The sequence below is a fragment of the Tiliqua scincoides genome, chromosome 4 (genome assembly GCF_035046505.1).
Source record: "Tiliqua scincoides isolate rTilSci1 chromosome 4, rTilSci1.hap2, whole genome shotgun sequence".
Classification (NCBI taxonomy): Eukaryota; Metazoa; Chordata; class Lepidosauria; order Squamata; family Scincidae; genus Tiliqua; species Tiliqua scincoides.
In genome coordinates, this window is record NC_089824.1 from 201,960,190 (window position 1) to 201,985,283 (window position 25,094).

Here is a 25,094-nt window from a genome sequence, read left to right on the forward strand (position 1 = left end):
TAACTGGCTCAAAGCCAAATTCATTATGTAAAGGTCAGTTGAGGAAGACCAATAAGGGTGAAAAATAAAGAACAATAGAGCAAACATAGCCTTGTATGGTTGATTAGCAAATCCCACAGTTGTGAGAAGTCAAAACACCTGAAATGCTTGGATTACTTGCATATGACTAAGGTAGTATTTGGACAAAAGGAAAGCAGGCGTCAAATGTACATCAGGCCCATAGCCAGGATTCTAGAGGTGGGGGGGCAACCATTTTTTCAGGGGGGGCAATTATGTCAGGTATCTATACTGGTGTGCAAAATGGATAAGTATGGAAAAACATCAAAGACCCATAACTAACCCAAATTTCATTAGGAGGAAATATTTTGGGTTGTGTTTTTTTTTTTTTTTGAAAGATGCATTCATTATCTGTAAAGCAATCTAACAACGATCTGCATAGAATAAATGCATCTCTGTATGCAATGTAAAATCTATTTGTCTACATAGAAATAACATGCAACTTGTCCTTTCATTTTGGACACCAGTGCAATACACAGACTTGCAACACTGCAAAAGTACAACATATCACTATGATACAGGTAGTATTTGGGATGGCATCCTTCAGTCTCGGAAGACTATGGTATCGCGCTCTGAATAGTGGTTCTGGAACAGTGCCTTCTCCAGTGCGCGAAGCCTGGGTAAAGTAGATATGGAGGATAGACTGTTACCCATGCAGCAAATCCCCCCTCTCCACGTCGCTGAAATGGTCCAACGGAAAGGCAGAAGCCAATACGGTTGGTTCCAGCGGCGTCACAGGAGTTGCCAGAACGTGACTGTGTTCAGCCATGAACTGCCTCAGGGACTCCGGCTCCGGATTTTGCCTTGAGGTTGATTCAAGCCTTTTCCATAACTGGATGTAGCCGCAAGGCAGTGGAGGTTTGGTATCAGAGTTTTCCTTCTCTCAGATGAGCTGCCTTCCCAGGCTGACGAGTCCCATCTACCCGGTGGCTGTTTAGTCGCCTCTTACGACAAGTACAGCCAAACTGAGGGCCTATTCTTATCCCCCAGCCCCCAGGGGATTTACTTGTATTAACAACCTTTCATTTGCTGATGACAAAAGTAAATTTACTTTACCTAAAAGCAAGAGGAAAGATATTGAAGTAAAATATAGCAACGCCATGGAACATTAGTTTTTTACATTATTCATTACTTTTAAAAAGCAAGGTACAGAAGATTTGAAACTAGCTAGTAGAGCTGAATTATCCTATCTTTCTGAGAATTGAGTCTTCTTAGAACCTTTTCCACACTTAAATTCTTGGTTCTCTTTAGCTCAAAAGCTAGGTATACTAAATTAGCCGTTCTTGAGTGAGACATAGTCTTTGAGGTTTGTTAATTTGTGTAAGCGCTGAGAAGGTCGATTCACAAACTGCTGTGCTACATGCAAAAGTTCTTACTGCCGCTAACATACTGTAACAATCTTCAAAGGCACTCCGGTGTTTGTATATTTCACTGAAGAAATTTCGCTTTTCAATTTTGTTCTTCTCAAGGAAATGTTTTACTACTTTCATTTCTTCTTTACTTGGAATGATAATATTGAAATTTTTTAGATAATTAAGGGCGCAATCCTAACCAACTTTCCAGCATTGGCATAGCTGTGCCAGTAGGGCATGTGCTGCATTCTGCAGTTGGGGGCAGTCATGGAGGCCTCCTCAAGGTATGGCAGTGTTTGTTCCCTTACCTCAAAGTTGCATTACCCTTATGTCCATGCTGGAAATTGGGTTAGGATTGGGCCCTAAGCCTACCATTTTCATCATCTAAATTTTCTGCTGCAATTATTGCCTGAAGAATCTCTTCATTGTCATGGAATCTTCTTTTCATTTCAGCTAGCACTACATCCAGAATTTCAAAAAAGTCAGAAGCATGCTTACTGTGGGTGTCACTACATGATGCTCTGTTACCCGTTGTTTCAGACACCACATAATCACCAAGTAAGGAATTAAATTTCCTTTTCCTTGGCATTTTTACTTCTTCCTCTTTAGCCAGTTTTGATGTTTCCTGCAGAATTGATGTCAAAGTCTCACTGTTTCTTAAGTCTTCTAGTGAACCTTCTGTAGCTTGAATTAAGTTATAGGCCTGCTCCAAGGAAATGTCATGACTTTGGAGTCCCTTATCTACCGGAGAAAGAATTTCCAAAATATTTTTCATTACAAGTAGACAAAATCTAAACTCTTGCTTCAGCATTATAAGATGGAGACCAGTGCTAAGAACCACATCTTCCCCAGCAAATCTGTTTCCATTATTGATTGATATTAGTTCAAGAGTTTCTGATATATGTTTGTAATCTTCAAAAATTGTCCTACACACCTGAAGATGTCCTGACCATCTCTGTTCCAGCAGACGAGAAAGAGCTTTGCCTTCATACTCAGCAGCTACTACCCCACGGGACAAAAAGTTGTATAATTCCACACGTTGTCCAAAAAATTCCCTCACCATTGGCACAACTTCAGCTGCTTTAACTACAAATAAATGCAGCCTATGGTTAAAACAATGGACGTATGGAATTTCTTCAGTTTTTTTTAAATTAATGCCTGGACACCACCTTTCTTGCCACTCATAACTGATGCTCCATCATAACATTGGCTCAACAGATTGTTAGGATTTAAACCACACCTTCGGAATGTATCGCAAGTTGTGTTTGTAAAAGTCTCAGCATCCAAAGCAGTTGTTGTCTCTTTGGATAGCATGGATTTGTAAATTTCACCATCTTTAACATATCTAGTAGCAATTGCTATATTTTCTCTTCAATTTTTGTCTTTTGTTCCATCCTCCAAGACAGAAAAAAATGGGACATCTGCATTCTTTATGTCATTGGAAACTTCCTCTTGAATGAGATCAGTCATTCCTTTAACTATTTCATTTTGAATTTCTGGGGATTGGTAAGTGGCATTCTTTGGAATAATTTTGTAAGATTCAGCTAGTTTTGGGTTCTTGTTGAGGGTATATTTGAAAAGGTTTCTAAATAATCTTCCTCCACATGTTCTTCAATGTATATTCCCCTCATTGGGAGCTCATTAACTACAAGAAATGGAATGATTTCAACAATACTTGAAATGTAATACCTATGTTTTTCAAGCACATTGTCATTAATTAGAGTTGAAATAGATGTGTTTGAATCAGTTCTTTGGTTTCTTTCAGACCACATTAACATAGCCTGCACGTGGGTCTCAGATGAAGCATGTTTGAAAAATCCTGATTTAGTTTTATCCAATGCAGCCCTCCAATTGCTAAAATCCCTTTTTTATGTAAGCTTGCTCTTTAGTAAATGGAACAAATTGGCGACATGGATAGCAAAATGCAGCATCTAGTTTTGAAGAATATTCCAACCACTTAAAATGTTGAACCCACTCTGATCTGAATGATCTGCCATCTTTGTTCTTTGGATATTTACCAAGTTTAATTTGTTTAATAGGTTCTCCTACTCGTGCTAAATCATCAGGAGTCTTCTCATTAATTGCCTTACTGGTGCTAGCAGAAGCAATGATATCTCTATCTGCACCCGTTGTTTCCAAAGTTTCTTGATTACATGAGTTTGAAGCTCGGTTTGTTCTGACAAAATGGTCCATGTTGGAAGATTTCAGCACTAATTCTTTTGCACTCAGGTTCTTCAGAGTAAATGTCTGTTTATTTGGTGGTGTATATATCCAATAGCCATGGAAAAAAAACTCTGAGATCTCTCAGAAAGATTCAAAATCTTAGAGGTCAGACCCTTGCTTTCCTCTCCCCCCTCCCAAAGAGAAAGGCCATACCAGACCCAAACAGCAGAAATGGTCCATCCAAAATCTCAGGTGCCAGAGCCCTGCTTTTCTCTTCCCCCCCCCCCCCAAAGAGAAAGGCCCTACCAGACCCAAATAGCAGAAATGGTCCATTCAAAATCTCAGAGGCAAGAGCCATGCTTTTCTCTTCCCCCCCCCCAAAGAGAAAGGCCCTACCAGACCCACACTGCAGAAATGGCCCATGCAAAATCTCCTGCCTGCTCACCCCCAAATGATGCCAGAGTCACTCAGCAGCATAAGAACATAAGAACAGCCCCACTGGATCAGGCCATAGGCCCATCTAGTCCAGCTTCCTGTATCTCACAGCGGCCCACCAAATGCCCCAGGGAGCACACCAGATAACAAGAGACCTCATCCTGGTGCCCTCCCCTACATCTGGCATGCTGACTTAACCCATTTCTAAAATCAGGAGGTTGCGCATACACATCATGGCTTGTACCCCATAATGGATTTTTCCTCCAGAAACTCGTCCAATCCCCTTTTAAAGGCGTCTAGGCTAGACGCCAGCACCACATCCTGTGGCAAGGAGTTCCACAGACTGACCACACGCTGAGTAAAGAAATATTTTCTTTTGTCTGTCCTAACTCTCCCAACACTCAGTTTTAGTGGATGTCCCCTGGTTCTGGTATTATGTGAGAGTGTAAAGAGCATCTCCCTATCCACTCTGTCCATCCCCTGCATAATTTTGTATGTCTCAATCATGTCCCCCCTCAAGCGTCTCTTTTCTAGGCTGAAGAGGCCCAAACGCCGTAGCCTTTCCTCATAAGGAAGGTGCCCCAGCCCCGTAATCATCTTAGTCGCTCTCTTTTGCACCTTTTCCATTTCCACTATGTCTTTTTTGAGATGCGGCGACCAGAACTGGACACAATACTCCAGGTGTGGCCTTACCATAGATTTGTACAACGGCATTATAATACTAGCCGTTTTGTTCTCAATACCCTTCCTAATGATCCCAAGCATAGAATTGGCCTTCTTCACTGCCGCCGCACATTGGGTCGACACTTTCATCGACCTGTCCACCACCACCCCAAGATCTCTCTCCTGATCTGTCACAGACAGCTCAGAACCCATCAGCCTATATCTAAAGTTTTGATTTTTTGCCCCAATGTGCATGACTTTACACTTACTGACATTGAAGCGCATCTGCCATTTTGCTGCCCATTCTGCCAGTCTGGAGAGATCCTTCTGGAGCTCCTCACAATCACTTCTGGTCTTTACCACTCGGAAAAGTTTGGTGTCGTCTGCAAACTTAGCCACTTCACTGCTCAACCCTGTCTCCAGGTCATTTATGAAGAGGTTGAAAAGCACCGGTCCCAGGACAGATCCTTGGGGCACACCGCTTTTCACCTCTCTCCATTGTGAAAATTGCCCATTGACACCCACTCTCTGCTTCCTGGCCTCCAACCAGTTCTCAATCCATGAGAGGACCTGTCCTCTAATTCCCTGACTGTGGAGTTTTTTCAGTAGCCTTTGGTGAGGGACCGTGTCAAACGCCTTCTGAAAGTCCAGATATATAATGTCCACGGGTTCTCCCGCATCCACATGCCTGTTGACCTTTTCAAAGAATTCTATAAGGTTTGTGAGGCAAGACTTACCCTTACAGAAGCCATGCTGACTCTCCCTCAGCAAGGCCTGTTCGTCTATGTGTTTTGAGATCCTATCTTTGATGAGGCATTCCACCATCTTACCCGGTATGGATGTTAGGCTGACCGGCCTATAGTTTCCCAGGTCCCCCCTCTTTCCCTTTTTAAAAATAGGTGTGACATTTGCTATCCTCCAATCTTCTGGCACCGTGGCAGTTTTGAGGGACAAGTTGCATACCTTAGTCAAGAGATCTGCAACTTCATTCTTCAATTCCTTAATAACCCTTGGGTGGATGCCATCAGGGCCCGGTGACTTATTGATCTTTAATTTATCAATGAGGTCTGAAACATCTTCTCTTTTAACCTCTATCTGACTTAACTCCTCGATTAGGAGGGGCCGTTCGGGCAGCGGTATCTGCCCGAGGTCTTCTGCCGTGAAGACAGATGCAAAGAACTCATTTAATTTCTCTGCCATCTCTAAGTCTCCTTTTATCTCCCCTTTCCCTCCCTCACCATCCAGAGGGCCAACCGCTTCTCTGGCGGGTTTCCTGCTTCTAACATATTTGAAGAAGCTTTTATTATTCCCCTTAATGTTGCTGGCCATGCGTTCCTCATAGTCTCGCTTGGCCTCCCATATCACCTTCTTACATTTCTTTTGCCACAGTTTATGTTCCTTTTTATTCTCCTCATTAGGGCAAGACTTCCATTTATGGAAGGAAGCTTCCTTGCCCTTCACAGCCTCTCTAACTTGGCTGGTTAGCCATGCGGGCACCCTCCTGGATTTAGTGGAACCCTTCTTTCTTTGCGGTATACACCTCTGCTGGGCCTCTATTACTGTTGTTTTAAGCAGCCTCCATGCACTCTGGAGAGATTGGACTCTTTTTACCCTCCCTTTCAACCTCCTTCTAACCAGCCTCCTCATTTGAGGGAAGTCCGCCCGTCGGAAGTCAAGGGTTTTTGTTAGAGATTTGCCTGGTATTCTTCCCCCAGCATGCACGTCAAAACGGATCGCAGCATGATCACTGTTCCGCAATGGCTCAGTAACGTTTACATCTCTAACCAGGTCCTGCGTACCGCACAAAATTAAATCCAGAGTCACCTGTCCTCTGGTGGGCTCCGTGACTAGCTGATCTAAGCCACAGTCATTTAGCACGTCAAGAAATCCGGTTTCCTTATCGTGACCAGAACACAAATTGACCCAGTCAATATGAGGATAATTGAAGTCCCCCATGATTACAACCCTGTCCCTCCTTGTCACCTCCCTGATCTGTTTCCTCATTTCAAGGTCCCCATCCGATTTCTGGTCTGGAGGACGATAGCACGCCCCCAGTATTACATCGCTGCACAAGCCTGGTAATTTAACCCACAGAGATTCTACGGTGGAGTCGGACCCACCTTCAATCTCTACTTTGCTGGATTCTATCCCTTCCTTAACATAAAGGGCCACCCCACCTCCAACACGCCCCTGCCTGTCCCTCCTGTAGAGTTTATAACCCGGGATTGCGGTATCCCACTGATTCTCCGCATTCCACCAGGTTTCCGTTATGCCCACTATATCAATATTTTCCCTTGTCACCAGACATTCCAGTTCTCCCACCTTTGCTCGTAGACTTCGGGCATTCACATAAAAGCATTTATACACGGAATGCCCCAGGATGGGCTGCTTATTTGCTCCTTTGTCCCCGCATCCTCTCATTGTGCCAAACCGTCTATCACATCCCATCACCCTACCTTTCCCAATTTCTTCTCCTACCCTGCCTTTGTCTTGTTGTTCTCTAACCTCCCCATCCTCATCCCATAGGGATGAGGAGTCCCGAACCGGATGCCCCTCGGCTCCTGTCGGCCTTCCCCCAGGGATCAGTTTAAAAGCTGCTCTGCCACCTTTTTAATGTTATGCGCCAGCAGTCTGGTTCCATTCTGGTTCAAATGGAGCCCGTCCCTCTTGTACAGGCCCCGCTTGTCCCAAAACGTTCCCCAGTGCCTAACGAATCTAAACCCCTCCTCCCTACACCACCGTCTCATCCACGCATTGAGACCCCTGATCTCCGCCTGCCTAGCTGGCCCTGCGCGTGGAACAGGTAGCACTTCAGAGAACGCTACCTTTGAGCGTTCCAGGGTCCTGCAAAGTGCCTGCACAGCCACTCAGCTCCTAGGAAGGTGATTGAAGGCACTGAGCACATTCCCTCCAGGCTTTTTCATGCCTGCCTCTCTGGTGTCCTGTGACTATCAGTAGGTCGCTATGACTGGCCCCTAAGGTGAGTCACTAAGCATCAGCAGCCTGAGCTGATTGGAAGAGGCTGCCTGCAGGGAGGGGCTGAGCTCTCAAGGAACAGGAGCTAAATTGGAGGACATTCAACCACATTTACATGACAAGTGTGGAAAAATTGCCTGGGGGGGGCAAACTGCTGGCTCAGGGGGGGCAAACCCCCCACCCCATAAGAACATAAGAACAGCCCCACTGGATCAGGCCATAGGCCCATCTAGTCCAGCTTCCTGTATCTCACAACGGCCCACCAAATGCCCCAGGGAGCACACCAGATAACAAGAGACCTCATCCTGGTGCCCTCCCTTGCATCTGGCATTCTGACATAGCCCATTTCTAAAATCAGGAGGTTGCGCATACACATCATGGCTTGTACCTCGTGATGGATTTTTCCTCCAGAAACTAGTCCAATCCCCTTTTAAAGGCGTCTAGGCTAGACGCCAGCACCACATCCTGTGGCAAGGAGTTCAACAGACCAACCACACGCTGAGTAAAGAAATATTTTCTTTTATCTGTCCTAACCCGCCCAACACTCAATTTTAGTGGATGTCCCCTGGTTCTGGTATTATGTGAGAGTGTAAAGAGCATCTCCCTATCCACTCTGTCCATCCCCTGCATAATTTTGTATGTCTCAATCATGTCCCCCCTCAGGCGTCTCTTTTCTAGGCTGAAGAGGCCCAAACGCCATTGCCTTTCCTCATAAGGAAAGTGCCCCAGCCCCGTAATCATCTTAGTCGCTCTCTTTTGCACCTTTTCCATTTCCACTATGTCTTTTTTGAGATGCGGCGACCAGAACCGGACACAATACTCCAGGTGTGGCCTTACCATAGATTTGTACAACGGCATTATAATATTAGCTGCTTTGTTCTCAATACCCTTCCTAATGTTCCCAAGCATAGAATTGGCCTTCTTCACTGCCGCCGTACATTGGGTTGACACATTCATCGACCTGTCCACCACCACCCCAAGATCTCTCTCCTGATCTGTCACAGACAGCTCAGAACCCATCAGCCTATATCTAAAGTTTTGATTTTTTGCCCCAATGTGCATGACTTTACACTTACTGACATTGAAGCGCATCTGCCATTTTGCTGCCCATTCTGCCAGTCTGGAGAGATCCTTCTGGAGCTCCTCACAATCACTTCTGGTCTTCACCACTCAGAAAAGTTTGGTGAAGTCTGCAAACTTAGCCACCTCACTGCTCAACCCTGTCTCCAGGTCATTTATGAAGAGGTTGAAAAGCACCGGTCCCAGGACAGATCCTTGGGGCACACAGCTTTTCACCTCTCTCCATTGTGAAAATTGCCCATTGACACCCACTCTCTGCTTCCTGGCCTCCAACCAGTTCTCAATCCATGAGAGGACCTGTCCTCTAATTCCCTGACTGTGGAGTTTTTTCAGTAGCCTTTGGTGAGGGACCATGTCAAACACCTTCTGAAAGCCCCCCCCCGCTACGTAGCCCCCCCTGCTACGGCCCTGATGTACATCAAGTGTAATTTATTTGGTCCAATGTGTTTCAAGTTATGTGAATCTTCTCTGAAGTAACTGGCTTGGTAGTCACTGAAAGAAAAACTAAAATGTACAGGGCCAAACTAGATGACATGCCCATTGTGCAAAATGTAAATAGTAGTTACACAGGACCAGGTCTGGCCTGAGGCCTCCTGAGGCCTAAGTGGCATACCAAATGCTACCCCCTTTACCTGATGATGCACCAGTGTTCTAGCTCAGCACTCTCCTTCCCTTCACACTTTCTCTTCCACTCCGCCCCCTCTTCCTTTTCCAATCCAGGGAGTGGGGGGGAGGAAGAGGAACAGCAGTGGAAGCAGCAGAAGCAAGTGGTAGAAGTGACATGGATGCCATTGACCAATGTGCTGCCTGACCTGACTTCATAGATGGGCTGGCCCTGCACAGGACCATGATCCCCCCCCCCTCTGCCAGCTCTTCGATTGCAGTCCTGATTCAGATGTCTGCCATTTACATTTAAAATCCCCCAGACCTTCAGACACCAAACATGTACACAACACATCATTTTGGCCCTCTCATGGTATGCAAGTCTGCTTTAAATGGACCCATTCAGTGGCCCCTAAAGAAGAGTTGCATGAAGTGAATGGCAGGGGTCCAAACATGTTGCTTGCAGTACAATTTTAAGGCCTTCTCTCTCTTTATTTTTGCATCGGTGCCTTTCCATCTTTCTTTCCTGAGCCAATACTTGAACTGGACACTTCCTGTTTCACATTCCCAGCCACTGTGTTAGAACAGCTATCATGTATAATGCAACTGGAATATTCCTGAATTCAGGGATGGGAACTCGAGTCAGGTGACTCAAGTCCGAGTTGCAAAAACACGTGTTTTTTCTGACTTGTACAGAAGAGTCACCTGCTTCGATGACTCTGGCACTGACTTGAGTCTGAGGCCACTGACCTAGCACTTGGTCCCCATGCATGCAGACTGGAGTCTTTCTGTGTCTGGGTGTGCTTGCTTACTTTTTTGTGGTGTGAAAGACCTCATGGGACCATCATTCAGACCAGGCGAACAGCAGGGAAATTCCAGCCAGGAGGAAGGGAAGGGTTAATGTTTTGGTTTTGTATTGAGCAGGAGGCAGGGGGAGAGGCAGGAGCAGGCTCTCTTGCCCATCTCTGAAGGAACCGAAGATCATTGGACAAAGGTTTTTCCCTGGATAAGTGATTCGAGAATCCGGGGGGGGGGGAGGCAGTTCCTAGCCATCCAGGAGGAACTCATAGCATGCCTGCAGCAGGCGCATTGAATGACCAATCACAATGGGACTACTTCTGAGTAGAGCTGCAAAGGATTGGGTCATACTGGTAAGCTTCCCAGATTCTGCACCTGACCCTCCTCCCTCTTGTTGCTTCTGCCCCCACACTCAGGCAGTTCATACCATCCCCTCCCACCTTGTTTACAGAAGGGATGGAGACATCAGGGGAGTATTAAATGAGAACTCTGACAAACACACACCCCGGCAGCAGCTCTGTTTTTTTCTGGGAGCCACAGCTAACTTTTTTTACAGAAAAGACTCAGGACCCGAATCTGTTAGAGTACCCAAAATGCTCTGGGTGACTTGGATTTTTGAGTCGAGTTAAAGGGGGTGGAGACTTGTGACTCTATCTGAGACAAGCCACGCTGGTTTTGCCCATCTCTACCTGATTTATTGGTGCAATTGGGGTGTTATTGGTGATATTTTGGATCCCAGCTTGGGAGACTCACAAATTCAGAACTTCTGATCCTGAAATGCACAGAATTATGGCTGTATGGACAGAGCACTATAGTGCTGACATAAACTGAGTTTTCCCCAGAGAAAAACTGAAGTCCTTCAAGGACACCTGGTCATCTTGCATGGAGAATTCTGAGCACACTCATCAAACTTTAGTTGCCAGGATTCTTTGAGGGAAGCCTTGAAAGACTACACATATGAAATGGCCTTCAACTGAGTCAGGACCCAATCTATCCAACTTTTCAGTACTGCTGCTGCAGCAATGCAGCTCCCTCCAAAAGGGAACAAACATTTCCTTATATGTAGCAGGCCTCTGTGATTGCCCCCCTACCACAGGATGCAGTGCATGCCCCAATGGCACGGATGCACCAACGCTGGAAAGTTGGTTAAGATTTGGCCCTCAGTCCATTGGTCTATTTAGCCTAGTATTCTGACCAGCAGAGTTGGTTCTCCAAAACCTTGGGTAGGCTTTTCCCCAACCCTGCTATCTGAAATAATTAAACCTGAAATTTCAAGGAAGCATTTCCTGGGATCTTTTTCATGCAAAGCATGTGCTCTGCTCCTGAGCTGTATAGCCTGCCTTAAAACCGATCTAGGTTTTGAGTGTGAATAGGCCAACGGATTCAGAACAGACACCAATAGTCTATTCTGTACAACAGTCTTGTACAGACAGCATCCTGGGCAGAAGATTACTTTGAATTTTGTGGTGGTGGTTTAAAATCTCCAGGGGTGGAGATCCTACAATCGCTCAATGCTGCAGGTTGCCAACCAATCTAATCGGTGGAGTGGCTTTAAAAAAAACAAACACGCTCAAAGAAAGACTCATTTCATTCCACCCCCTCAGTTCCAGTGCTGCAGCAAACACCGCATTCCATGCTGCTTGTTTCTCAGTACTCTCTCGGCACACAGAATACGCGCCAGTTATGAGAGGTCAAACTAAAGGTAATGAGTCAAAAGATACGAGGCTGCAAAGAATTTTGCCATTGCGTTTTTTATATAGCCCAGCACCAGTAGACCACCTGCCATGGCGTCAAAGTACTTGGAAATAGCCCAATGCAAGTTAAGCTATCCTACTTATGCTAAACTAATATAAACTAGTAAAAAGGCGATCAAAATTGCGTAATTAGCCTGTGAAATTTTTTGCCACCAGATGTGTATGGCAACCTGCTTGGATGGATTTAAAATTCATGCAGGGCTGGTCTAACGGCTACTAGCCATGATGACTACATGCTGTGTTCTGTGGGATACCAGCTGCAGGGTTACCAATTGCCTGAGGATACCAGTTGCAGGAAAGCAACAGTGGGAGAGATGTATGCCTTTCTCCCTGCTTATGGGCTTCCCAGAGGCAGCTGGTTGGCCACAATGGGAAACAGAATGCTGAACTAGGTGGGCCTTTGGTATAATTCAGCCTGACTTCCTTATGTAAAAGATATAAGACATATGGGATTTGTTCTCCCTGATATAATAGAGAGTACATTCCAGAATACAAGTTGTAAACAGTACTTAAGGTGTATACAGTGGGCACAGTTTTAGCACTGTGGAAGCATACTCACTACAGTGTGAGTGTATGGACAATATTCAAGTTCACATTCCTCTAAAATTAAAATCAGAGCAACTGCAAGTCCCTCATGCTTCCATTGATTTCATGTTTGAAGCTAGCTGGAACCATGTGCAGAAAAATTTCTCAAGGGTCACCGGAATCCATGCATTGCACTAGACATTGCCAGTGGTCACTATTGGCAGGAGCAAGGCCAAACTAATTACAGTACAAGTCTGAACTTTGGCATGGTATGCACCTAATTAACCCAGAATTCCATACCAGGGAATTTCTTATGCTGAAGTCCTCAGTTTCAAACTTTAGATGCATCACTACTATGGAACTGAAGTTCATTCTGTTCTGGATTGGGCTGCACTTTAAGGGATCCGTTTCCCAGTGTGGTTATGCTCCTGGCTCCAGCTGTAGTTGTGGATGCCCAGGTGGTATCTATGACCAGGAATGTTTTTTACCACCTTTGGTTGGTAACTTGGTATACCAACTGTGTCCTCTTCTGGGGAAAATGATTCCTTGCCATTATCATTCATGCCTGGATAAATGCCAGATTCAAATGCATTCTACATATGGCTGACTGGATGCAAATAAGCTACATGTGGTTCAGGTTAGTATCTGCCACTCTGAGCACATGTTTATCATGATCAGATATCCTCACTGGCTTCCAAAGAGTTGGGGAGACAATTCAGGTTGCTTGTCCTTACCTACAAAACCCCAAATGATCTGGGATCTGGGCACCTAAGGGCCCAATCCTATGCATGTCTCCTCAGAGAAGTAAGCTCTATTATAGACAATGGAGCTTACTCCCAGGTAAATGATTGAAGATAGGATTGCAGCCAGGCAGCCCAATCCTGAGCTGCCTGGGGCACAGGGCTGTGGCGGTGCCAAAAATGGCTGCTGCCACACCCTGCATGTTTTCAGCAGCCGCCGGCGGCTCCTCGGAAGGGGATTTTTGTCCCCTTCCCCCAGGTAAAGAGAGTAGCCCTACAATGGGGCTACTCAATTCACCCCCAATGAAGAGGTTGGTGGTGAATCAAAAGCCTCTGTGTCAGGTGGTGAGCCCAACACCTTTGGGCTTTGCATCTGGTGGAGCATCGCCCTACTGGTCCCACCTCCCTCCCGCTCCGCTCCCTCACCTTGGCACGCCTCTCCCACCATCTCCCCACCTCCCCATAATGCCTCCTCCCCACCCTCTCCCCGCCCTCCGCCTGCCTCCCCCCTACCCAGAACACCTCCTCCCCGCCTCCCCCACGCCCCCACTTACCTCTCCACTGCAGCATATGTTGGGTGCCTGCCCAGCAGTAGCCCGCCAGGCAGTGCTGGGCTACCACTGGCGCTTGCCTGGTGCTAGGGCCCACAAATGTGCCTTATGGCACGTTTGCAACAGTGCGCGCCAGAGTTGAGCCGGTGCACTGAGCTCAGGATTGGGCTCTCAGTACCCACATGATGGTCCTGGTCTGAATCAGGTCCCCCATGGCCTCTATTTTAAGAACCCCCCACCCACCCTAAGAGATACTGATGATGAATTTAATGCAATGACTAGTTTGGCCCTAAATTTCTAAATATGGATGCCAGTCTAAGGGAATGTCAGTCTAAGAAATTCATATTACCTTGAATATGTAGCAGGTGCCTAAGAAACAACTCCTGAGTTGAAAAAGTTATAATCACATAGTGTTCTGGAAATTAGAACCTACCATAACTGGAAATTAACAAGGTGTTTACTAAAGAGTCCCTGAACATAATTAGCCATATGAAATTAGCAGTTAATTTATATCGGGATTTCAATTTAGATTACGTGTGAACATAAGGCAAGTACACTAATTAAACAAAGGCTTTTTACCCTGTTGTATATTTATTTACCTCAATTACAGAAAGGCAGTAATAATAGCTGTGAAGTAGTGATACTGAGTTAACATGTATCCAATGGGGATGCTTGTCTTACCCATGTCTAATCAATGAGCTGTGAATTATGCACTCAGAAATGGAAGGCAATGGCAATTCATTAAAGGTTTATTCTAATTCGTTTATTTTAGAATTCAGCCTGTCTGTACACTCGTCCCCACCAACAATTCTTATGAAGATGTTGAGATGCTGTTCTAGTCAAAACTCTCTTCAAGTTATTTTTAACAATATCAATCAGCAGATGCAGGACAGGCAAATCAAAGTACTTCTAAATGTAAAATATATGGAATTAATCGCCCCAAGATGTGTGGGGGATGGTGGTGGCTACTGGTTTAAGATGGCCTTAAAAGAGGATTAGACTACACCTGGGGGGGAAAAAAGAGGCAGGGAAGGGAACCTCCCATGAGAAAAAAAGGCTGGCCCAGGGTAGAGTTTAGTGCTTAGTGCAGTGTTCTTCAACCTTAAGAACATAAGGACATAAGAACAGCCCCACTGGATCAGGCCAAGGGCCCATCTAGTCCAGCTTCCTGTATCTCACAGCGGCCCACCAAATGCCCCAAGGAGCACACCAGATACAAGAGACCTCATCCTGGTGCCCTCCCCTACATCTGGCATTCTGACTTAACCCATTCCTAAAATCAGGAGGTTGCGCATACACATCATGGCTTGTACCCCATAATGGATTTTTCCTTCAGAAACTTGTCCAATCCCCTTTTAAAGGCGTCTAGGCTAGACGCCAGCACCACATCCTGTGGCAAGGAGTTCCACAGACCGACCACACGCTGAGTAAAGAAATATTTTCTTTTGTCTGTCCTAACCCGCCCAACACTCAATTTTAGTGGATGTCCCCTGGTTCTGGTATTATGTGAGAGTGTAAAGAGCATCTCCCTATCCACTCTGTCCATTCCCTGCATAATTTTGTATGTCTCAATCATGTCCCCCCTCAAGCGTCTCTTTTCTAGGCTGAAGAGGCCCAAACGCCGTAGCTTTTCCTCATAAGGAAGGTGCCCCAGCCCCGTAATCATCTTAGTCGCTCTCTTTTGCACCTTTTCCATTTCCACTATGTCTTTTTTGAGATGCGGCGACCAGAACTGGACACAGTACCCCAGGTGTGGCCTTACCATCGATTTGTACAACGGCATTATAATACTAGCCGTTTTGTTCTCAATACCCTTCCTAATGATCCCAAGCATAGAATTGGCCTTCTTCACTGCCGCCGCACATTGGGTCGACACTTTCATCGACCTGTCCACCACCACCCCAAGATCTCTCTCCTGATCTGTCACAGACAGCTCAGAACCCATCAGCCTATATCTAAAGTTTTGATTTTTTGCCCCAAAGTGCATGACTTTACACTTACTGACATTGAAGCGCATCTGCCATTTTGCTGCCCATTCTGCCAGTCTGGAGAGATCCTTCTGGAGCTCCTCACAGTCACTTCTGGTCTTTACCACTCGGAAAAGTTTGGTGTCGTCTGCAAACTTAGCCACTTCACTGCTCAACCCTGTCTCCAGGTCATTTATGAAGAGGTTGAAGAGCACCCGTATCCTTGGGGCACACCGCTTTTCACCTCTCTCCATTGTGAAAATGGGACCCCAGTCGGGACCCCAGTGGGGTCGCAATGCCTCAGTTGTGTGCTTATGGCAACTTACAGGAGTGAAAAAGATTGAAGACCACTGGACTAGAGCACCAACAGGTAAAGGAAGAGGCATCTGGTCTACCTCTTCAGGTACCAGGAGATTGTGTCCCAGTTCTGCTCAGGTTCTTAGCAATTGTGCTAAAATAGCTTTCCCTAGTGCCAGGCTTCATGGCAGATTTTTCTGCTGTCTCCAATAAGAATATTCGGTTACAGTGAATAGTGCTGGGGCAGGGAGTGGGCAGTGATGGGGGCAGAGGAAGGGCAGACAGGGTCCCAGGTAGGGTGGGAACAATGGTAGGCCCCAGTTTCGTTAGGTGTTTATTTATTTATTGGGGTCATAGCACGAAAAAGGTTGAAGACTACTGGCCTAGTCATTAGTGTGTCCATACCCCTTCCTGTTTCCCTCTTTCCCTTCATTGGACTAGCAGCTGAATGGGTAAAATACTTCCTGAAAGCATCTGGTTGGAGCTGGAAACAGGATGCTAGACTAGATGGACCTGTGGCATGATCCAGTAGGGCTGTCCTTAAAATGATGAAAACAATCACTCTAGTATCACAGCAAATTCAGTCAAAGTCTGGAGAAACAGATGGTGGGGTGGGAAGAGGCTTGGCTGATGGGCCACCTATTTCCACCTATTCAGAGGACTGTTTTTCAACCTTTTTTCTGTGTCTCACCTGCCTGATATTATTACATATTTTTAAATTTTGTAGATCACCGACCTTATCTTTGTCAAGGACAAACCCAAGGCAGCTAGCAAATTACAACCATCAATGCAATCATCAAGACAATAGCCAACAGCAATGAAAACAGCAAGAAACCTGGTGGTCTTGCATATAATCAGCAAAACAGATGCCAATTAAAAAAAAATAGTGTAATAGTATTTGGCCCCAAATGCCAAACACTTTCTGAAAAAGCTAGGCTTTATCTTGGTTCCTTAAGGAGCATAGTGTCAGGCTGGCTCTGGAAAGCACATTTCACAGAGTTTGTACCACTTAAGCTCTAGTCCTAGTGGACTTCTGCCAAATCTCATTCAGCAGGCACAACCAGAGGAGGATATGGAATAGAACATACAGGGTGGCCTTTATGGGAGAAAATGCCTAAAGATCCCCAGGTTATAAGGGTTTTAACAGTTCAAGTCAGCAAGTCAAGCCAAGTCTGGAAACACACAGGCAACCAGTGTAGCTCAAATGAAACCAGAATAATATACTTCAATTGGCCAATTCCAGCCCACAGCCTAGTGGTTGGCTTCTGTGCCACTTGAAGTTACTGGACACCAAGGACAGCTCCATATAGAAAGTATTACAGATGATACTAGAGTGTGAATGACGGTGTGAATTACCAATGTCCTGGTAATGGAGGGGCAGATCATGACTCAGCAGAATTAAAGGCTTGGACTTTGGACTGGTCCAAAAAAGGCTTGGACTGTTTGGACTGGTCCCAAAAAGGGAAGAGCTATATAACAATGCAATTCAGACTTACTCCTGAGCTGGCGTAAGTCCCTTGCACTGGCTCCCAAGTGTCATGAACGTAATGCATGTTTGCCGCTACTTGGGAGTAGCTAGGCCAGCACCTTGGGGGTGGAGAGGTGCAGGAAGGGTGGAGGTGGGGGGAGCACTCAGCAGTTTGCCGGAGCAGATGATGTTGAAAGAAGCTGGGGTTCGGGCTTCTATGTTGGGGACTGAGGAAATTGCATTCCCCATTGCCCACAGAGACCCTTGGGGCAACAATGTGACACCACTGGTTCTGAAGGCAGCATATAGACAGCATAACTAGTAGCCATTGAGAGACCTGTCCTCCATCCAAGCTAGTGACAATGATATGTAGGCCCCAGTACATCCTTTCAGACTTTCCTCCCAGTTTCCACTCTCCTCTCCATGATTCTACATAACAAGGCAGGAGCTCCACCAATGGCTAGGAGGTTGCTCACAGCATGATAGGTAACAGCCAGATTCTGTGTAGGACATTAACCTCACATTAAATGGAATATATCTCCTGGTTAGACATAGTATAGTATTGGCAACCTTCAGTCTCGAAAGACTAAAAGGAGAAATAAAACTGTAACTGAAATCGTAGTGAGAGAAGAGCTTCATTTTAAAAGTTGATACTGGGAACTGGATGCTGGAGCTGAACTTTGACTTGTCAAGTTAAGACACATCCCAATTAAGCAGGGTCATTTTCTGACATTTCATCACAGAGTTAAAACAACTGCTGTGATTTCATTCTCTGCACCTTGGAGTCTTAATTGTTGGATTGCAGCATTTTTATTGGGATGGGAATTATTTAATGAATGTGGACCCAAGTTAAACTTTCAAACAACACTGGGCACAAGTGTTCTCCAGTTTGGTATATGGCTTAACATACCACATGACATCAACACATTTTTGGGTTTTTTGTTGGTATTGTGACATAACTAGATAGAACAGTAGAATGAGAAGTTACCCCTGAACATGCTCTAAGGCAAGATCACTCAAGTATTCCTCAGAGATTGGCTCTTTAAGGGATAGCTAGAAAGCATCATGTGCACCACAGAGAAGACCCAATTACTATACACCATGCTGAAATCTCCACAGTAGGGCGAGAAACTGATGGAGGAAGTGCATTTGGTAGCATGCACTGTGGTTGTACTTCCCTGCAAGCACAGCCTGCTTTCAGTTAGAAGGTTTAAACCCTGGAACAGATTAAATGGTAATGCTACATGTTACTGAGAGACAAGCTGGAACCATGGATAGCTATGCGAAAATCTATACCTGGAAGGTGTGTCTTCCAAGTCAGGGTTCCTGAGGTCAGTGACTGGAGCTGAAACCAAAAGCCGGAAGTGCAGCAGGCAGACAGGGGTGGTTTGCCTACCAGGCAGAGGCAGGAGGCCTCTACTAATCAATGCTTGGCCAGAGGCTTCATGCAGCTTCCCAATTGCAGGCAGTGATGTGCTAATCCCCTGTTCCTTTTCATACATGAACAAGGTGCTGCAGTTTGAACACACAGTCCACAGTAGGCTCGGTTAGATACCAGACTCTGATTAAAGGTTCCTGATCCAAGCCTTACAGCCCCTGACTAAAGGAATGTTCTTGACCACATGCAAAATAAATGCTTTTCATTCACCACTGAGTAACCACAACAATCATATACTGGAAACGGGGTGGGGGTGGTTTCCAGGCCAAAAAGGTATCATTAGTCTGAGCCTCAAAATCTGTCCAAGAAATTAGACATTGTTTATAAGGGAAGCCCTTGTATAAGGGAAGTCAGTTTGCAGCTGTGGACAAATAAACGGGCTTTGGACAAGTTCCTGCAATGAGTAAATGAGATAGTCAACAGTAAAGTTAGTATAATTAATTTCTATTGTACTGTCCAGCATCAAAGGGCTTTATAGTCAACTTGGTCTCTCAGCTTCCTGACTGACTATCTCTCAGCTTCTTGAAACGAAACTGAAGTTTCAGCCAAGGTTGTTGTCAGGTGGTTAGAACTCCAAATCAAAGAGCTACCCGAAAGTAACAAATGTTAGGTTCAAACTACATATTACTTTAATTGCAAGCTATGTAGCTGTGTGTTTGGTTTCCATTGTTGAATAACATGTATTGGGAGCTGATCTGAATCAGGACCAGTGGGAAGTCCTTTAAACCTTTCCCTCCGATATGGTCCTTATTTGAATCCCCCCCACACACACAGCTGCTAGTTGACCCAAGGACAGACGTCCTCATTGGTGGCAACTGGGACTCCCACCTTATCAAATAGCATCCATGGGGTAGGGGGCTGATCTAAATCAAGACCATCATGGGGCAAAAGGTTAAATCTACCTCTCACATGGTGGTCCTCATTTGGACCCCCCAACACAGTCCTAGAACGAGCTGGAATCCCTAGCATGTATGCACTGCTAAAACAGAGATGCCTGCATTGGCTTGGTCATGTCATGAGAATGGATGATGGCCAGATCCCAAAGGATCTCCTCTATGGAGAACTTGTGCAGGGAAAGTGCCCTACAGGTAGACCACAGCTGCGATACAAGGACATCTGCAAGAGGGATCTGAAGCCCTTAGGAATGGACCTCAACAGGTGGGAAACCTTGGCCTCTGAGCATCCTGCTTGGAGGCAGTCTGTGCAGCATGGCCTCTCCCAGTTTGAAGAGGCACTTGCCCAACAGACTGAGGCAAAGAGGCAAAGAAGGAAGGCCCACAGCCCGGGAGACACACCAGTGAAAGACTATATTTGCTCCCAGTGTGGAAGGGATTGTCACTCCTAAATTGGCCTCTTCAGCCACACTAGACACTGTTCCAGAACCACTTTTTCAGAGCACGATATCATAGTTGCCCGAGACTGAAGGATGCCAATGGTTACACTGCCTGTGTAATTTAACAAAGTGAAAAAAACACACAGGCACTGCACATCACATGTTTAAAAGTAATGTCTAGTTTAGTATATGATGTATCTGAATTGGTTAACTGCTTATTTAATTCATTGTAATTCTGGTAATTTGAATAATCAGATCTCAACTGAATCTCAATAATCAAGGACAATTTGAGATTAAAAATGCCTCATAAAATGCCTCTAGATAAAAAGAAATGCCTTCTCAAGGACTTTATTCTCACATCTATTTGCTCAACCTAGCTAGAATGTGAAAACACAATAGGGAATGGAAATCAGGTATGGCCATGTTTTAGCATGGATCAAAGATACACACATCCATCAGTATAATGTGGCATGTGGCATGATGGGTTTAATGTTAAAATTAGTCATTTTGCAGAATCCTGCAAAAAAAATCAAGTGTCTAGTTCTTTTTCTTGTGGCTATCTTTATGAAGATCATATCAAACAACCAAATTCAGTTTATTTATGGAAATAAATTATAGTTTGAAGATTTTATTCCTATCCCTGAAAGTAGGTTTCATGCTAGCAGAAGCTGGCCCTTTGCAGTGCAATTGTAAGAACCTGTTCAGTTCTTTGTTCTATCTAGAGTCCATAAGACCATTAAACTCTGGTGTGATCAGTTACACAAGGGAAAAATTGACTCCTCGATTTGCAAGAGATGTTCCCTACCCTATTTATAAGGGCAAATGGCTTTAGGAGAATATCTGTGGCACTTTCATTGTGTGCTCTGGCCATGGTACTGAACAAAAGGAAACAAGCCACTAGTCATCGCTGCTAGTCACCGATGCTCCATAGTGAGCAGCTGGATATCATTTTCTGGGCAGGTCTTTGCTCAGCCTTGCACCTGCTCTGCTTGTGCATGCACCAAACAACATGTGTGACAAAGGAGGTGCATGCATAATCAACAACTGACTCTTCTATCTGCAAGGGGAACCAAATCTCAGAACGGTCTGAGCATGTCAGGATTTAACCTTTGGACCCTACATTGAGATTCAGCAGAAAAAGGTGCACGCACAAGGAATCTGGGTGGCCACTAGAAGAAAAAACATGTTAGAATAAAGGAGCCCTAATCAGAAACACACCCCTTGTCTTTTTCTCTCAGTGCTACACTGAGCACTTCCTGTGCTGCATTTATGCACTTTAGCCTAGGAATTCATCAGAAAGTCAACACATTTCAGGGCACTGAGATCCTTTTTTTCCTTTGCAAGCCATTAAAACAAAGAGAACCTGATCAAAGTGGAGACTCAACAAGGGTACATTGGTGTGCTGTCACTTTAACTGTTCAATCTGCTGCCTATGGAGTCCTATTAATTCTGGCAGAGGTGGGGCTTGCTCTGGACTAGTTGTAGAAAAGCATGTATGAGTAGCTGGTTAACTGCTTCCTTCCCAGGCAGAGACAGAGATAAAGGCAGAAAGAAAGCCCTTGAAAGATCTTTGTTGTGCAAAGGAAAAGAAAAAGGAGGATGCAGGGAGTGAGAGAAGATGCTGAGTTTTGCAGACAGCGCAACTGCAGAACCAGTTCTTTATCACGATTTCAAAAGGAGCAACTGAACATTGGCCTACATTCTGCTCCATGGATTAGTGTGGGATTTCTCCCTATATGCATGAGGATGGGGCCCTCCCTCCACAGAGTGTTCCTGGGAAGAGGATTCTACCCCCAGAGCAAACCAGAGGCCCTCACCCCTCGAGGGATCCTGCCCATTCAGCCCCTTCCTGTGCACAGTACATAATTAATAGATATGGACCATAAAGGGACATAGCTGGTGCTGTGCGTTCCTGGCGAGGAATCATCACGCCAGGTGCTTTTCGCCCTGTGCAAACTCCGACCCTGATGGAGCAATTCTGAAAGAGGCCGAGAAATGCCATTTCCTTGGGGTTTAAAACAAAAACCGAAACATACATGGCCTGCCAATAGGTTTAAGAGTATTAGAAACAGGATTTCAGCCCTATTGCTGCAGTGTCAGAAGTCCATGCATTGCTTAGTACAGTTTGGAGCCCCCTGTCCAACCCGGCTTGCTACAGATATACAAGAACTAAGCTCCATTGTATGTGGACATGCCTGCCTTCCCCCACCATTATCAGCCAAGTATTGCAGGATTTGTTTTTGCAATGCTTCTTTTTTCCCAGTCACTTGAGATTCTTGATTGGAGGGGGGTGGGGGGAGGAGAGAAGCTATATATCAGAAACCTCTCCAAGCACAACATGAAAATCTGACCCCCAAACCAGACAGACAGCACTCCCCTCCCCCTGCCTTAGGCAAAGACAATTGAATTGCAGAAATGCAGCTACAAAACACACCTCTGTTTAAACTCCCTGCCTCCCAGCTGCTCCCTTGTGAATCCCCAAGGAAAAGCCACCTGCTTTCTCCACCCCCCCCCCCACCAGCCTCACATTGTCAATATCCAGGAATGTGCATGGAATCATATTGGCTGACAATTGCTCCCTTCTTCCCCCTGTGAAGCATTTACCTTCTGTGAGCTGAACGACTGGGTCCAGTGGTACAAAACCAGCCTGTCCTTGGATCGGAACGCAGGGTGTGTCGAGTCCGGGTTGTCTTCAGCCTCCATGGATTTGCCCGCATCATTCTCCAGAGCTGAAATGGGCCACCAGCTGCAGTTGGTGGGAGTAACATTGTTGGGAGTCGCCATGACAGCCTGAGATTATGGGAGAGCAGGAGAAAGAGAGAGCTGCGGCGGCTCCACTCTCGGAGCATCACATGGGCTCATGGAAACAGCATCATTCCCAGAGGCAAGGGGGCTCAATTTCATTACTCACTCCAGATTGGCATGGAAAGCCCGGGGCAGCAGGATCAGAAGCAGCATCTGGTTTAAGGAGAGCAGCAGGGCTGTGCTAAATCACCACTCCTTTGCAAGCATGGCAAGGTTGCAATGAGGCACAGTACTGCACTGCTCATGCATTGTTCCAATCACAGACACAACAGACGATCTGGGCCACCTGACAACAAACCTGGGAGTCCACATGCAGCGGGACATCCTGCATCTTATTAGCAATACAGCACAGCCTCCTTCGTCAGAATGGCTTGAGAGAGAGATAAATCAAAAGGGCCAGGCCCTAGGGTGCCTGGAGAAATGAGCCTGAGGATTGACTGCTAGGGGCAGGGAGACCCAGACTTTGGGGGCAGAAGGGCATGTCTATAGATATAAGGTACTGACTCAAGCACTTGATTATGCAAATTGTCGATACTATTTCATGTTTTATGGTGCGAAAGAAGACTGGGACTTCGGAAAACCAATTTCATGGCGGATATATCTTTCACTGGCTATTTGATGCACGAACAAATGGAACCTCCATGTTCAGATGCAGTATATCCCCAAGGTACAAAAAAATAAATAAATCAGGGGATGATCCTAACATCCTTGCCATACCATGCTTGAAAGCTTCCAGAGGCATCTAACATGTTGGGGTCAAAAACCATGTTCCCCCTCAAGGGCCAGACTTGAGCTGAGGTAGCCGTAGCTGAATTCATTTAATGTGCAGATGAACAAGAGAGCTACTAAACAGCCTGGCTCAGGGAAGGAAAGAACTGAAAAAGAGTGAAGCAACAGAATGCTGGTCAAAACAGAGCACACAGGGCAAGGTTGGGACATGATGGAGTAGGTTTGCTGGCTAATCAGAAAAACTACTGGCCTGGCCTGTTAAGAAAAAATATCTTCCCAGTCAGTTAGAAGATTAGGAGTTTCCTTTCTCCCTTCAGCTGAGTGGTGGTGGTTTTTCCAGCTGTGTGTCCATATAGTTTTTGGGCTAGATGCAGCGCCCCAGACCACTAGAGTCTTATTCCAGGGCTCTGCCCAGGTATCAGAAAATGCCCATCACAAGAGTTGGCAACTCCGTTGCAGGGTCAGGAACTTTTGGGGGCAAAGGAAGTAGCCAGCAAACTGGGAAGACACAAGGTAGCTCAGGGCTTACAGCTCTGAGCAGAAGAGCCAGAGAATCAAGAGCTTGAGATCAACCATAGCAATACCTCCAGCACAGGACCAGGTGGTAGTACTGTGTTCATAACTGGCTTGGCCAAGCTCTCTTTCCAGCAAGGATGCTGTCAGGGAGGCTCATGGTCAGGGAGGCTGCTTGGGCCCATGCATTGCCCCAGGACTCACTGCCAAGGCATTGCTGCTCTCAAAGGGACTGGTTTAGAATCCTTGTTTTCTTTTGGCCATGAGGAAGATCCTGAGCCCTGAGCACAAATGATCCCAGACAGCTTCTAGAACCAAACTGAGTTAAAAACACAAACGGCCACTTGGGTGGGGTTGCATGAAGCTGACTGATTTTCATGAGAAAATGAAGGGCAAAGAGTCAACTTCTCCCTCCTCACACACCATGCAGAACTGGCCTGTCCATGAGGCTGGCTGCAATTGCAATATCCATAACAAGGGTAGCATTTAAAATAGCTCCCAGCATGGGATGCCAAAGCAATGGCTAAGCCAGCATCTCCATTTGGCTTCATTTTCTCAGCCCTTTGACCACTTAGTTGGCTTATAAGTTTCTCATGTGAAGGAAACTCCTGGAGACCTATAAAGGCAGAAAGAAGTCCAGCAGGTTGAGCTTCTGTTATCTCGCAGAACTGAATGATTCCCAATTGTGGCAGTTCTGACTGGAGAGGGAAATAGTTGCTCGTAGCCTTCATTTATACAGTTAATCACCACCATCAATTCACACTTCCTCTGATTTCCAAGTATTTGTGGGAGACGACAGCAATGGCAGGAATGCTTGGCTCCCAGAGCAATCAGAGGTAGCACACAA

At 45.8% G+C, this 25,094-nt stretch overlaps 1 protein-coding gene across 4 annotated transcripts in view; it reads right to left on the minus strand.

Moving 5' to 3' along the window:
* Positions 1 to 22,984, minus strand: part of GDAP1L1 (ganglioside induced differentiation associated protein 1 like 1) — a 53,483-nt gene extending 30,499 nt beyond the window's left edge. For 3 of the 4 annotated variants that reach the window (XM_066625535.1, XM_066625537.1, XM_066625534.1), the window contains exon 1: positions 22,805 to 22,984. In XM_066625535.1, coding sequence (XP_066481632.1) covers positions 22,805 to 22,984 — 180 coding nt within the window. Of the gene's footprint in view, positions 1 to 6,790; positions 6,800 to 22,804 lie in introns of all 4 variants that reach the window. The other variant, XM_066625533.1, reaches the window with a different exon arrangement.
* Positions 22,985 to 25,094: the final 2,110 nt, after the last annotated feature.